Raw genomic sequence first — 14799 nt, 5'->3', positions numbered from 1 at the left:
AGAAGAGGAAGAGAAGTGAAGAAAAGAGAGAGGAGAAGGTGGAAAGAAGGAAGGGAAAGAAGGAAGGGCAGACCACGTGAGGGTTGGTGGCTGACTCTGACTCTCATCAACTCTACCTCTTCTCTCCTCTACCTCTCCTCTCTTCCTCTCATCCTTACTTTTCGCGCTTTTCTTCACTCTTCTCCTCTCCTCTCCTCAAGCTGGTCAGTGGATCGGCCGGTCACGTGGGCCACTTGTTCGGTCTGGGAGGCTCAAGAGCGGACTAGTGGAGGACCTCTTCAGTTTATTTTCACCGACGTGCTGGTATTCGCTGCGCCCTCCTTCTTGGGTGCGGAATTTCCTTTAGTGTTCTTCGTTGCTGTTTTTGTTGATGTTTGTTGCTGACTGAGAGATGTGAGACGAGAAAGAATGTAAAGATGTAAAGGGAAGAGAAAGGGTTGTGTAGAGGGAGTGTAGAGAAGAGGAAGAAAAATTTAAGAGAAGTGCGTAGAGAAAAAGAGAGAGCAGAGGAAGAGAGGAGTGTGTATAAGGTAAAGAGAAGAGAGAAGAGAAATTTTATAGAGTAGAGCAGAGGAAAAATAGGGTAAAAAGTAGGGTTTCGAGAGACAGTAGAGAAAGAGAAGAGAAAGAAAAAAATCATCCTTCCTTCCTTCCTTCCTTCGTTTGTGTCTTGTACCGTAAAAAGAAAAAGTTAAAAAAAAAGAAGAAAAAGCAAGTGAACAAGTCTACATTCCGTGACTCCTTTCTCTCTTTCACCTTATTTGCTCTTTATCTCCCTCCTTCATCTGTGTCTTCCCACCGTGAGAAAGAAGATAAAAGAAAGGAGAAAAAGAAAGTGAACACAACCTCTCGTGACAACTTTCACCTCCTCCTTTCTCTCAACACTCCATTCTTTCCTTCACCATATTAGTTCTTATAATCCTCCTTCATCTTCGTCTCTTATTTGAACGAAGAAAAGAAAAACAAGACATCATTCTTTCGTGAACTTTCTTTCCCCTCCCCCTTTACAATTTTCAACACTCCTTTCTCTCACCTTATTAACTCTCCTCCTCCTCCTCCTCTTCATTTTTGTCTTTCTTATTTGAACGAAGAAAAGGAAAGCAAGACATTATTCTTTCGTGAACTTTCTTTCCCCTCCCCCCTTGCAATTTTCAACACTCCTTTCTCTCACCTTATTAACTCTCCTCCTCCTCCTCCTCCTCCTCCTCTTTGTCTCTTCCTTATTTGAACGAAGAAAAGGAAAGCAAGACATTATTCTTTCGTGAACTTTCTTTCCCCTCCCCTTTACAATTTTCAACACTCCTTTCTCTCACCTTATTAACTCTCCTCCTCCTCCTCCTCCTCCTCTTCATTTTTGTCTTTTTTATTTGAACGAAGAAAATAAAAACAAGACATTATTCTTTCGTGAACTTTCTTTCCCCTCCCCCTTTACAATTTTCAACACTCCTTTCTCTCACCTTATTAACTCTCCTCCTCCTCCTCCTCCTCCTCCCCCTCCTCTTTGTCTCTTCCTTATTTGAACGAAGAAAGGAAAGCAAGGGACCATCATTCCTCCGTGACAACTTTCTTTCAATTCCTCCTTTCAGCACACTCCTTTCTCCTTCCAACACGCCTTTCTTTCTATCGCCCAATTCGCTCTCTGGTCCTCCTCCTCCATCTTTGTCTCTGCCTTATTTAAACAAAGAAACGAAAGAAAGGAAAACAAAGAGGCCAACCAACACTCCCACCTTCCGTGACACAGGTGCGGGTGGATAGGTATTATAAGTGCCGCGTCCCCTGGCAGGTCTGGGTCTGGGAGGAGAAAGTCTCGGGCGCGTGTTCGGGACCTGAGAAGAGGCTCCGTTTCCTCGCTTTCGTTTCCCGCTGTCTCGGCTCCGAACAATAGGCGTCGGTGCAGCATTGTCCGGAGCGGTGATTGGCCCAGAAAGCCGCGCCGCCACTGAGTTGAGGAGACGAAACGAGTCTAATTCCAGGCCTGCATTTTTTTTTATCAGTTTTTGGGGATCTGGAGTTTCGAGATTGGAAGAAAAGGAGAAAAAGGAAGAATAGTAAAAAGGAGGGACAGAGTAAAATAAGTTAAATAATCCAGAAAGCAACGTAAGAAGATGGAAAAGAGAGAAAAGGAAGGAGAGAAAGGGGGGAGGGAGGACTAAAACACGATAGGAGAGAAAGAAAAAAAAAGTGTGAGTAGAAGAGAAAGAGCAAAAAGGAGGAATAGTGTGCAAATACGTCAGGATGCAACAGAGAGAGAGAGAGAGAGAGAGAGAGAGAGAGAGAGAGAGAGAGAGAGAGAGAGAGAGAGAGAGAGAACTATTGGTATCCGAGACGTACTATGGATGACAAATTTCTCCGCTGGAATGTGTTGCGTGTGTGTGTGTGTGTGTGTGTGCGTGCCCTTCGTTCGCTTTCACTCTACAGTTCACAAATCCCTAGTTCAACCTTCAGCGAGACATTTTCCATTTACCTCAGCGGCACATATCCTTTGTTCAACCTTAAGCGAGACATTTTCCATTTACCTCAGCGGCACATATCCTTTGTTCAACCTTAAGCGAGACATTTTCCATTTAGCCTCCCTCAGCGGCCACCATTTCAACCATTCATCTATGTATATACGAAGTCTCAATCACCTTGTTCCATTGTTTAACACTTTTTTTTATCTACAGAACCCACAAACCGCCTCGATTCTTCATTTCTCGCGTCAGTCCTCATAAAACTTGTTAACCAGTATGCAATCCTCTCTTCCCTTGTTCTATTGTTCAACGCATATATCGATAGAATACATGGATTACACAAACCATCTCGTTCCTTTGTTTCACGCACCAGTCATGAAACTCGCTAACCACCTAATTCATTAATCTATGCGAATTCCACCTTGCCCTATTGTTCCACGCATCTATAGACCACTCAACCCGTCTCGATCCTTTGTTTCATACGCCAGTCCTTAAAAAGCGTGCAATTTAATTCGCTAACCACTACGAAATCCTCTAATCACCTTGTTTCATTATTGTTCAACGCATCTATAGAATCCACAACCCGTCTACATCCTTAGTTTCACACGTCAGAACTTATACATGTAACCAAACATTTAATACGCTAACGGTCCAGTGGTTCTCAACCTTTTCAGAGGCGCCGAACCCTAACGAAAACCTCCGCACAGCAGCCGAACCCCTCAAGTATAAAGAAAAAAATATACAAGTGGAAGAAAATTTGCTTCAAAATTCAAGAGTATATTAATTTTGAGTAATACAAAGAATGGATTCCATTTTAATCCATAAAAATATTTAAGAAAATTTGCTTAAAAATCAATTGCAAAATTGCAATATCTTTCGGGAGGATCTTCGCCGAACCCCTGAGACTGGCTCGCCGAACCCCTGGGGTTTGCTCGAACCCAGGTTAAGAACCACTGCGCGGGTAACCACTCAGAAATCCTATATAAAGTCAGCTTGTTTTATTGTTCACCGCATCTATAGACCCTACAAACCATCTTTATTCTTTGTTGCACGCATTAGAGTATATAAACTCTAACCATCCTCCAAAACTCACTAGTCATCCTCCAAAATGCATTAACCATCCCCAAAACTTTATAACCACCCTTGAAAACTAACTAACTAACCATTCTCCTCCTTGTTCCTGCAGGGTTGGGCTCCGCGTGGGCCAATACGCGTGAGGAGGTGGCCGACGTGCGCGAGGGGCAGGACGTGACCCTCAAGTGCCGCTTCAACAACCCGTCGCTGCTCCAGAGCGGCGGACAGATCTACTGGATGAGGCAGAGCATCAATGGCAAGCCCGACAACGTGGCCATCGCCGACACGCCCTTCGCCCGGAACTACAAGTAAGTGGATCCTAAGCTGACTGTATGGGGAGCAGGATGGGCATATAGAAGAGAAAGAAAGAGAAAGAGAGATGATTTGGGATAAAGAAACATGAATGGGGAAGTAAGAAGAGAAAGAGGAGTGTATGAATGATGACTGTATGGGGAGCGGGATGGGCATATAGAAGAGAAAGAGATAGAGAAAAAGAGATGATTTGGGATAAAGAAACATGAATGGGGAAGAAAGAAGAGAAAGGAGTGTATGAATGATTAATGGGACGGTTAATTTGAAGCACCTCTGCACGTGTTTTAAGTCTGCATTTCTTGATATGTCCCCCAGTAACTTGAACGCAATGTAAAATCGTATATTATGTGGCTTGATTACGTACTTTCTAATTATAAGAGATGGATATTTGGAGTCATTTGTACAATATATCACTCCGTTGTCACTGATGCCAGGCAGAGCACAAGTTGGATATAGGACCACTAATCACACCTTGCATTGCCCTCATGATCACCCCCGCAGTCATAATTACCTTTGCCGGTCATAATCACCCTTGTTCATCATAATTACCTGACCTTGTCCCTCATTAGGCTACCACCCGCCCTTGCCCCTCATAACCACCCTGGCCCATCATAATCACCCTTGTCACCATAATCACCCTCCCTTGCTCCTCATAACCACCCTTTCTTTGCTCCTCATCACCACTCTCCCTTGCCCTTCATAACCACCCTTGTTCATCATAATCACCCTCCCTTGCCCCTCATAACCTCATCATCACCCTTCCTTGCCCCTCATCATCACCCTCCCTTGCACGCCCTGACCACCCCGCCCCCCTTACAGAGTGGACCTGGTGCCTGAGGAGGGGCGCTACGACCTGACCATCAGCCGCGCCACCTACGAGCGGGACAATGGCATGTTCGAGTGTCGCTTCAAGGAGGCTGGCACGGGCTCGGACCTGCACACCACCACCGTCAACCTCACCGTGCTCATCCCGCCCGGCAGCCCCAGAATCGACCCTGAGACGCCCACCGCCACCGAGGGTCAGCCCATCGACCTCGTCTGCTCCTCCCAAGGCGGCTCCCCCGACCCACAGATCATGTAAGGAGGATAGTCGTTTGAACTCTTCCCTTTGCCGTGTTTCAGTCTCTTTGAATATTATAGTCATGTTTCAGTTCGGTAACGAGATAAACTTATTTGAATGATATATAATAGTAACAATATGGAGTGGTAATGCCGTCCCCATGACTTGATCCCATCCCATGTGAAAGGCCAGATTAGCTATTTTGTTACTTTGACGCTTGTTCGGTTCCTAGCATCTCTTAATTAACTAACACGTGTTTCAATAATTCATAACTCCAACACACTTTTTTTTACGAGCAGACCTCCCCCACACCTGAACTGGTCTGTCACTCGTGTTGCTTTCCCTTAGCGACCATTGTGTCTTGTTAATCTTCATGTCTTCCCACCAGTTCCCAATCCTTCCACTACTGTCCACTAAAATACCCATGACCCTTTCAGCTGGTACCGCTCGGGCTCAGAACAGAAGCTACAGAGCGTCCTGAAGCCCGGCGGCGGGAGGGACTTCGCCACCACCTCCGTGCTCACCATCAACCCCGGCAAAGACGATGACGGCGCCGAGTACCGCTGCGTCATCTGGAACAGGGCGCTCACCGACTCGGAGAAGATGGAGGCCTCCGTCACCCTCAGCGTCAACTGTAAGCCCCGCCAGGAACACTTTACCTGACCCTAACTAACTAGCTTTCCGTAACCTTTGACCTTCTGTTGAGTGGTGTCGGAATTAACCCAGTAGCAGCGGGGATCATGTTTCTTAATGGTCCCTCTAAGCGAGAAAAATGAGAAAAAATCATCCCTCACACAAACCTTTTCATAATATATATCAACGCATTTGTGATCAGTTTATACATCATCTATTTTGGGGGGTTTATACCATGCCGCAAATTTGGCCCGTCGCTGCTACTGGGTTGAGGACAGGTTTAATCGTGCAGCTAGTTTATCGCATGTCTCATTAATGTGATCGTGTGTAGATTTTAGAACAGGCCTAGTTTATTGCACAGTTCTCTTTATTATGATAGGGTGCAGATTTGAGAGTAGGTTTAGTAGTACAACTTGTTCATTGCACGGTTCTTTCATCATTATGTGTGTAGATTCCGTTTGACATCCACACTATAGGTTTTGCATTAATGATTAAGACATGATCACAAAAAGGAATGAGAGTTGACTATTCATATCTTTTATTCAGTGACTTCTATACAATGTTAACAATGGTGTTCTTGCTCCCCAGACTACCCACGTATCACCATCGGGCCGGAGAACCCTCTGCGTGTGGAGCTGGACCACTCCGCCACCCTGACCTGCACTGCCGACGCCAAGCCGCCGGTGAGTAACGTGCGCTGGACCCGCGGCGGCCGCTTCATCGGCACCGTCAGCAGCCACATGATTGAACGCGTCTCCCTCGACGACGCCGGCCGCTACGTCTGCCAAGCTGATAACGGTCTCGGCCGCCTGCGTGAAGCTGAAGTGACTCTTGACGTGCTGTACGGGCCGCGCGTCTCAGTCATCTCCAGCAAGGACGTGGACGAGGGCGAGGATGTCATCATCTCTTGCAACGTGACCGCCAACCCTGCACCCGTCACCATCGAGTGGCTGAAAGAAGGCGACGATTCATTTAGGCAGAATGGCATCGACATCCTGAGGCTCAACCGAGTATCCGCCGTCAACCAAGGGAACTACATCTGCCGCGCCGTCAACATTCTCAACCCCACCGGAGGCGAGCCCAGCGACCGCATCGGCAATGCCACCGTGGCTGTAAGAGTGCGCCATGCCCCAGGGACAACCTACATCCTGCCCAAGGAGCCGATCGCCGTGCAGGACGAACCGGCAACACTGACCTGCGGCGCTGACCCTCCAGGCTGGCCCATGCCGACCTACCGCTGGTGGAGGCGCGACTCAGAATCCACTCTGACCCTGGGTGCCAACTACTCCATCCCCCGGGCCTCCCTCAGCGATGAAGGGACCTACTACTGCCAGCCCTCCAACCGCCTGGGGAAGGGCACACATGCTTCCGTCACTGTCAAGGTCCACCAGCCGCCACTCATCCTCGAGGACCTTCCTGAGACCGCCATCTACCGCATCGGCAAGACAGACCTGAGCCTCACGTGCAGAGCGCAGGGCAAGCCTCAGCCATCCATCCGCTGGCTCAAGGACGGAGAGGAGATCAACCCTGCCGATGGATTGTATGACATCTTGGTTGAACAGTCGTCGGTCGGCCAGAATGACATGCACACCGTCCAGTCCACCCTGCAGTTCCGTGGCCCGCACAGGATCAACGACAACCAGCTGCTGCCAACAGACCGAGGCACCTACCAGTGTGTGTTCAAGAATGACGTCCGGGAAGTGTCCAGCTCACAACTCCTGCGTGTGGAACGTGAGTTGATGAGTCGTCTTTATAAGTAAACTTTGTAATCTTCCAGGTGATATCAAGACAGAATTTCCTTTGTTATTTGTTATTAAGATGAACTTTCTTTTTCCCTTCAGATTCTCCCATCACTGTCCACAAGCCAAACAAAGTAGCATTTGACCTCCACGAAGATGCCGAGCTGGAATGTCGGATGCAGGCATACCCCGAGCCCAGGTTCCAGTGGTCCCTCGGCCCTAACTTCATCGAGTCCGACGGCACGCACTACTCCGTCAACGACACCATCTTGGACGACGACGTGTACGCCTCTGTGCTGACCATCAAGGGCGTGACCGAGGCAGACTATGGGAGCTACACCTGCAAGGGAACCAACAACCGTGGCGACCACAAGACCATCATCACCCTGCAGGAGAAGGGGCGGCCGGAGCACCCCACCAACCTGGAGGTCATCAGCCATGGCACCAGTTATATCGAGCTGGGCTGGGACGAGAGCTTCAACGGAGGTTTCCCGGACACGCTCTTCCATGTGCAGGCTGAGACCATGTCCGGGACGATCACGAGCCACGATTGCCAGTCCCATAACCCCTGCGTCATCCAGCCCCTCCCGCAGCAGACAGCGTTCACGCTCCGGGTCAAGGCCAGCAACATGATGGGGGAGAGCGAGTTCTCGGACCCACTGAAGGCCGTGACGCTCATCGATGTGGACACCATTCCAGAGCCCGAGGAGGTGTTCTTTGAGCGGACGAGTCACATGGTCAGCTTCCGGGTGCTGCCCACGGACTTGATGCTACAGGCGCAGGTCGAGCTGAAGGATTCCTCGGACAAGTGGACACCCCTGGAGGACATGCTGCCCATCAACACCGGCACCCACGACCACACCGAGCTGCACATCGGGGACAAGGAGCCGGAGGAAGTCAGGATACGCTTCTGCTCTGTCTTTGTGGAGAGCAGCTGTGGGAACTTCCGTGAAGGCCAGATAGGTGAGGCGGGAGTACTTTGGGTTTTGGGAAAATTTGAATGAGGGGAGAGTTACCAAACATTTATATAGAAAAACTTGTAGTGGTTGTTGCCATTTTTATCACTTTCCTTGAAGCAGGTGGTTTTAAAAGCTTTAAACTTACTCTCTGTATGATCTTAAATACTTTGAACAACTGATTGCTATGTATTAATATGATTTTCTTGAAGTTAACCCTTGCTTTTACATGCCTTGTTATGAAAAAAATGGAAAGGAATATATATAAAAAAAAAAATTCACATCAATTCTTGTTCCTTGCATCAATCCCTTTCTTTATTATTTACCAAAATTACTGCAACTGTCATTTTTTTTTCATATCCAAAAAGTCTGCTGTTTGAGGCCTCTGTTTGGGTCTATATTTTTTTCTTCCCTTGATGGCCTTTCACGGATCTCGGTAATAATAAAAATAGCAGTAATACATATCAACCCAGTGTATTGATGCCTGCGCACCTTCCCTAACCCTCCCCTTTCCCCCCAGTGGACTACCTGCCGACCATGCCGTCCCAGGCCATGTCTATGCAGTACATGGTGGCCATCATCGTGGGCTGCGTGGTCTTTGTGGCGCTCGTGGGGCTCATCTTCGTGTGCTGCTGCTGCTGCCGCCGCCGCAACAACAAGCTCAAGAACAAGACGGCGGACATGGAAGTCTCCCACCGCAGCGTTGTGACCCAGCAGGTGAGGGGGCGGGGAAGGGACAGGCAGGGAGGAGTGATTGTGATGGCACATTTCACTAAGATGCCAAACACACCTTGAGAATAAAAGTGATTAGTACGAGGGAGTAGACAGTCTGTTAGCTCATCCTGATCAAACTCTGTTCAATAACCTAACCTAGATGGTGAAGGCTGCCAGTAACTCCTCCACATCAATCATAACAGAACATTAGAAAGACCTTTAACCCGGTAGCAGCAGGGATCATGCTTCTTAATGGTCCCCCCAAGCGAGAAAAATGAGAAAAAATCACCCCTCACACAAACCATTTCATAGTATATATCAAAGCATTTGTGATCAGATCATGTATCATCTATTTTGGGGGGTTTAAATCATGGCACAAATTTGGCCCGTCGCTGCTGCCGGGTTAATATGAGTGTAAACCCTGTGCTGCATATCAAATAATTCTACTTTACTGCTAGTGACAATGTTTGTAATAAATCATATTGGTAACTTGAGCCTGTAAATGACTTCTGTGCAGGATTTTGATGTCCATAGCCACCTCTTTTTACTGCATAAAGGAAGATGAGGAGTATGTGAGTGGAGTTAAAGGAAAGTTATTTAACCTGTGTTGATCCTCCCCAGGCCCCACCACCACCCTACTACACTGTGGGGATGGACAACAAGGGTCTGGACGGCTCCATGGACACTGGCCTCGATGACCCCTCCAAGACGGCCATCTACAGCTCCCAACAGTACCACAACTACACCCAGAACGGACACATCAACAATGCACAGAACAACAATGGTGAGTTAGCAGCAGTGAGATGGAGTAAAGTGCTTGTTTGTATCTTAGTTCACTCATTCTGGTGCTGGTAAAGGGTGTTCATTTGTTCATGTTCTTATACTTCACTTTCCCACCTCCCTCTCTTGAATATTCTTGCTGAAGTGTTCTTAAATTTCACATGTTCAGACATAACCCGGTAGCAGCAGTGATCATGTTTCTTAATGGTCCCTCTGAGCGAGAAAAATGAGCATGGCACAAATTTGGCCCGTCATTGCTACCGGGTTAAGATCTTCTGTTGGTTCTGACAAGTGGAATATATGGACATGGGTATTAGGGTGAGGAGTGTGAGGGAGGTGGTGGTTGAGGGAAGAGTGGGGGAAAGGCATACTAAAGGAGATTCATGACTTGAGTATTACAGAACGGCCTACAGATGCTGGGCCTAAACAAAGTGATTTTTATGAGAAAGCAGAATAGGGAGTTGGAATTACAAGAACACACACTTGAGGCACACACATGAAGCCTTTCAAAATGAGGTTGCTGAAGATAAATGAATAGGGAGTTACCATTATAAGACCCAACACTTGAGTAAATATGAAGCCCTGGAAAACAAGTGAAAATTTACTGCCTCTCTACTCTCCATGTCAAATTAAACACACAAATTCTTCTCATCTACTTCATTCTTTCATCACTTCCATTCTCTCCCTCCCTTGAAAAGTCTCCCTGAAGTGTTCTTACAATCATACAAAGCCTTTCAAAGCAAGTGAAGAGTTACTGCCCCCCCTCCTCTGCACTCACTGTCAAGTTAAAATGCAACGTGTATTCTTTTCTTCTTCCAGGGATGAGCTACATGGACAACAGCTACTCCAACTCCAACAACGGCGGCTCAGTGAACTCTCAGGACTCGCTGTGGCAGGTGAAGGGGCACGGTGACCCCCAGATGACCGCCGCCCACATGACCCCCCACATGTCGCCCCAGGAATCCCGCGGCTACCAGTACGACCCCATGGTGCACGGCGGGTATGGCATCTCAGGCTATGACGATTACTCCCACTACCCCGCGGCCGGCTACCAGGGACACAGCATGATGGAGGACTACCCCGGCGCGCGCAACAACTACTCGGCCAACGGTGACCCCTACAATGCCGTCCACAAGCAGAGGAAGAGAGTCGACCATATTGGTGAGTCGCGTTGTGGAGTTTCGTCTGATGCTGCATCCTGTCTGACTTGTCTTATAATATCTTCCATCACTTTTCTTTCCTCTTTTTCTTGCATATTCTCCTTGAAATTTTCATACACTTCATTCTCCCTGACTCTAGATCTTTACTTTTCCCTCCTCCCGCTCTTGAATATTCTTCCCAAAATGTACGTATCTCCTTCATTCTTTCATTGCTTTGTCCCCTTTTTTTCTCGTTTTTTCTACAGTAAAGGAGATTGACCAAAAGCTTAATATAAAAAGAATCCCTGAAAGACACTTATCCCATAAAAATAATAAGTAAATTAAAATAAAGATTAGCCTTAAAAACATATGGTCAATGGATACAGACTGATTACTACAAAGCAGATATAGGCACACAAACACACACACACATCAATGACTTCTATAATACAACCTCAGAAACTAGAGTTAGTGAATATGTTTAGTAATAGAGAAGAATATGGATTTAATATAGGTAACGATATTTCCTTTGATGATATAATGACACACTGTTGCTTCTTCTACATAAGCACAATTCTAACACAAATCTCTTGCCACTCAAAGTAATGAAGAAGAGTTTGGATTTCTCTAAAAAATATTTCCTTTGTAGTATATATAAAATAGGTTTGTTAATTACTCACTTAAGTCTGAACATAAGCATGAAGTCTGACTTTGCTGTCCTGCCCACACAGACGGAGACGTGAGTGGCATGCCAGACCCCTACATGGAGCACTACGAGCAGGGCGCTGCCGAGATGAGCCCCGAGAACAAGCCTCAGATCAGCTTCGACGAGTCCCTGGAGTCCGGCTACTCCACGCCCAACTCTCGCAACCGCCGTATCATCCGGGAGATCATCGTCTGAGGGGTGACACACAGGCCTAAAGAACTATGCTATTTTTTCCCTCAGGTGGCTTTAAACACCTGAAATATTAATAAACAAGGATGCTTTGAGCAGTAGATTACATGGTGGTGTGACACTCATGTTGACCGCCACATTGTGTATATCTAACTTGCCAACGGATGTCATGTTCTGTGTAAGGTGTTAACATCACCCTAAAGAGTGTGTATCCAAAGCATGATCCTTGTCCTCATGCATAACAGTGGCATGATGAGGGCTGCGCCGACGCCTTAATTACAGTGGTGCAGCCGCTAATTCCTGACAAAGACTGTGTCTGCTGCTTGCTTGCTTATAACGAGACTCCTCAAGACTTGAGCGGTGGTTGTAGCGACGTGAAGTATTGGGGAGGATCTGCAACACCTCGAGGCTTGTTCCCTTTCCTTCTTCTCCTCTGCAATCAAGAAAAGCCAGCGTTGAAACTTGGCTGAGAAAAGACAAGGTCTTGACCGCCCCTGCTCATGTCTAGTCTGTATCACTGAAGATGACAAAGGAAGCGTTCTGCGTCTGTGGACAGTGGAGTGGAGGACAGACGAGGCTGTGGAGTCTGTGCTGGGTGTTGGAAAATGTGATAACATCTGAAGTGCTAAGACTGGAACACAATACAATAATCGTGCTTTGCTCATACAAACTTTCTGTGTGCACGGTGAGGACCTCTGCGATGAGCTTCAAAAAGTTCTGAGTACAAAGCACAAAGAGTGGTGAGCATTGCGTTTGAAGCTCAAGTGTGGTCACAAGTGGTGTGCACCAGTCCCCACAATGCTGTGCCGGGCAGGGCCGCCGAGGCCCTGGCCCGTGCATAATCTGTGATACTGGCTGCCTTACTCCAAAACTTGAGTGCCGTGAAACACAGCGTGTCCCGAACATTGGCTGCCAGCGTGAGGCGCAGCGAGCAACACGTGTCGTAACCTTCTGGGTGTGCCACTTGAAAGTGTTCAAACATGGTCCAAGTTTTGAGTAACAACTGTCATTGTGATCTCAAGTGCAAATGAGACTGTGTCTTGTTTAATGTAATTTATATATATACATATATAAAGATATTATGTAACACATATGTAATTTAAATGCATGTACAGGTAATGTTTAACAGAAGAGGTAATTTGTATGATTGCTAACTTGTATGAATGGTTACCTCTTCATTGTTAAGAATTTGTTTTGTTTGCCATATTTAGAACTCACAAACTCTGCAATATCTTCTTCTTTTCTGATTTCCAAATTTACTAACTTTCCTTTGATTCAGTATTGAAAAATGTTTATTTGATAACAAATGGGCATTGACCCCATGTATGTACTACCGTAATGTTGGCCATTTAAACAAGAGTGTACAAATAGGCTACTATACTTAGACTATCTTGCTTATTAAAACATGTGGACCATGTCGATAAAGTAGACTTAAGTAATATGTTGACATACACGCACATTCCCTGCCACACACACACACTCTACCCAGAGATCAACTAAAATGAGACTTGCTCTAATCGGGAGGGTACTTGCTGGCAATGTTGAGTCCAGCTCGTGATCAGGCTGTGGTGAATTACACTGCCATAATATAATGAACATGTATTCACCATGTTCTGGAGGCAGCATCACCCCAGCAGGCCTTCATATTGACCCATATAAGTGCCTCGAGCCTCCACATTTGACACATTCTTAGTTGTGTCAAACATTCACAAACAAAACCTTTTTCTACCCATCCACAAACATTCACAAAGGGACCAAGACACAAAACCTCTACCAAGGTTGCTATGTCACCTCACAAACTAAATTTCTATTCATCATGTCCACCAGATGGTCAACCAGCAATCTTTACACTGTTACTGATAAGGAAGCGTCATGGTGCGCCACGTCACTGAGTGTCTTTGGAAGCTCTCCGCAAGTTTCTCAAGACATTCGGTGGTGGGGTGCCAAATACCTCTCAGCCCTGTGTCTTGTATAGGTCTTGGGGGCTTTTGTAACTACTTATGTATGGGTGTTTGGGCTTGTCATAAGTGTTGTAGAAGGTTATTTTTTTCCCGTGTGTGTGTGTATGGTTCACCCTCCTCACTAATAACCCGACTAACTTCATGCCCTGTCATTGAATTGTGTATACATGTATGATGAACTTTATAAGAGACCTAAAAAACTCAAATTTATAAATAAAGTTTCATAATTTTAATGCTGTTTTATTTATATTCTAAGCACCTAAGACTTGCAACTACTAGATTAGACTCCTCCTTAACCAAAACTGACCCCCTCTCTTGGCCCCTCCACCCAGCTGTCTTATGTTACGGGAGTTGTGGTTGGTGGGCTTCGTAGTTTCAAGATTTTAATGCAGTTTTATTTATATTCTAAGCACCAAAGACTTGCAACTACTAGATTAGACTCCTCCATAACCAAAACTGACCCTCGCTCTTGGCCCCTCCACCCAGCTGTCTTATGTTATGGGAGTAGTGGTTGGTGGGCTTCATAGTTTCATGATTTTAATGCAGTTTTATTTATATTCTAAGCACCAAAGACTTGCAACTACTAGATTAGACTCCTCCATAACCAAAACTGACCCTCGCTCTTGGCCCCTCCACCCAGCTGTCTTATGTTACGGGAGTTGTGGTTGGTGGGCTTCGTAGTTTCAAGATTTTAATGCAGTTTTATTTATATTCTAAGCACCAAAGACTTGCAACTACTAGATTAGACTCCTCCATAACCAAAACTGACCCTCTCTCTTGGCCCTCCACCCAGCTGTCTTATGTTATGGGAGTAGTGGTTGGTGGGCTTCGTAGTTTCAAGATTTTAATGCAGTTTTATTTATATTCTAATCACCTAAAACTTGCATATACTAAATCAGACACCTCCATAACTTGAATTAACCCTGACTTTTGACCCCTCCAACTGCCCGCTATTTACAGGAGCAGCTATTGGTGGGTTTTTGCTTCATGATTTTAATGCTGTTTTATTTATATTCACCTAAAACTTGCATATACTAAATCAGACACCTCCATAACTTGAATTAACCCTGACTTTTGACCCCTCCA

General features: G+C 46.3%; 1 protein-coding gene across 1 annotated transcript; it reads left to right on the top strand.

Annotated features, from left to right (window-relative positions):
* Positions 1 to 3602: 3602 nt before the first annotated feature.
* LOC126982650 (hemicentin-1-like) lies at positions 3603 to 13946 on the top strand. Its single transcript, XM_050834860.1, has 9 exons — positions 3603 to 3832; positions 4656 to 4913; positions 5334 to 5530; positions 6118 to 7260; positions 7371 to 8231; positions 8745 to 8941; positions 9560 to 9722; positions 10538 to 10879; positions 11589 to 13946. Exons 1-9 carry the CDS (start codon positions 3762 to 3764, stop codon positions 11756 to 11758), a joined length of 3402 nt encoding a protein of 1133 aa, XP_050690817.1. The 5' UTR covers positions 3603 to 3761; the 3' UTR covers positions 11759 to 13946.
* The last annotated feature ends 853 nt before the right edge of the window (positions 13947 to 14799 follow it).

Source organism: Eriocheir sinensis, chromosome 51 (assembly GCF_024679095.1).
Source record: "Eriocheir sinensis breed Jianghai 21 chromosome 51, ASM2467909v1, whole genome shotgun sequence".
Taxonomy (NCBI): Eukaryota; Metazoa; Arthropoda; class Malacostraca; order Decapoda; family Varunidae; genus Eriocheir; species Eriocheir sinensis.
Note: the sequence above shows the minus strand (reverse complement) of the source record. Positions and strands in the feature narration are given on the sequence as shown.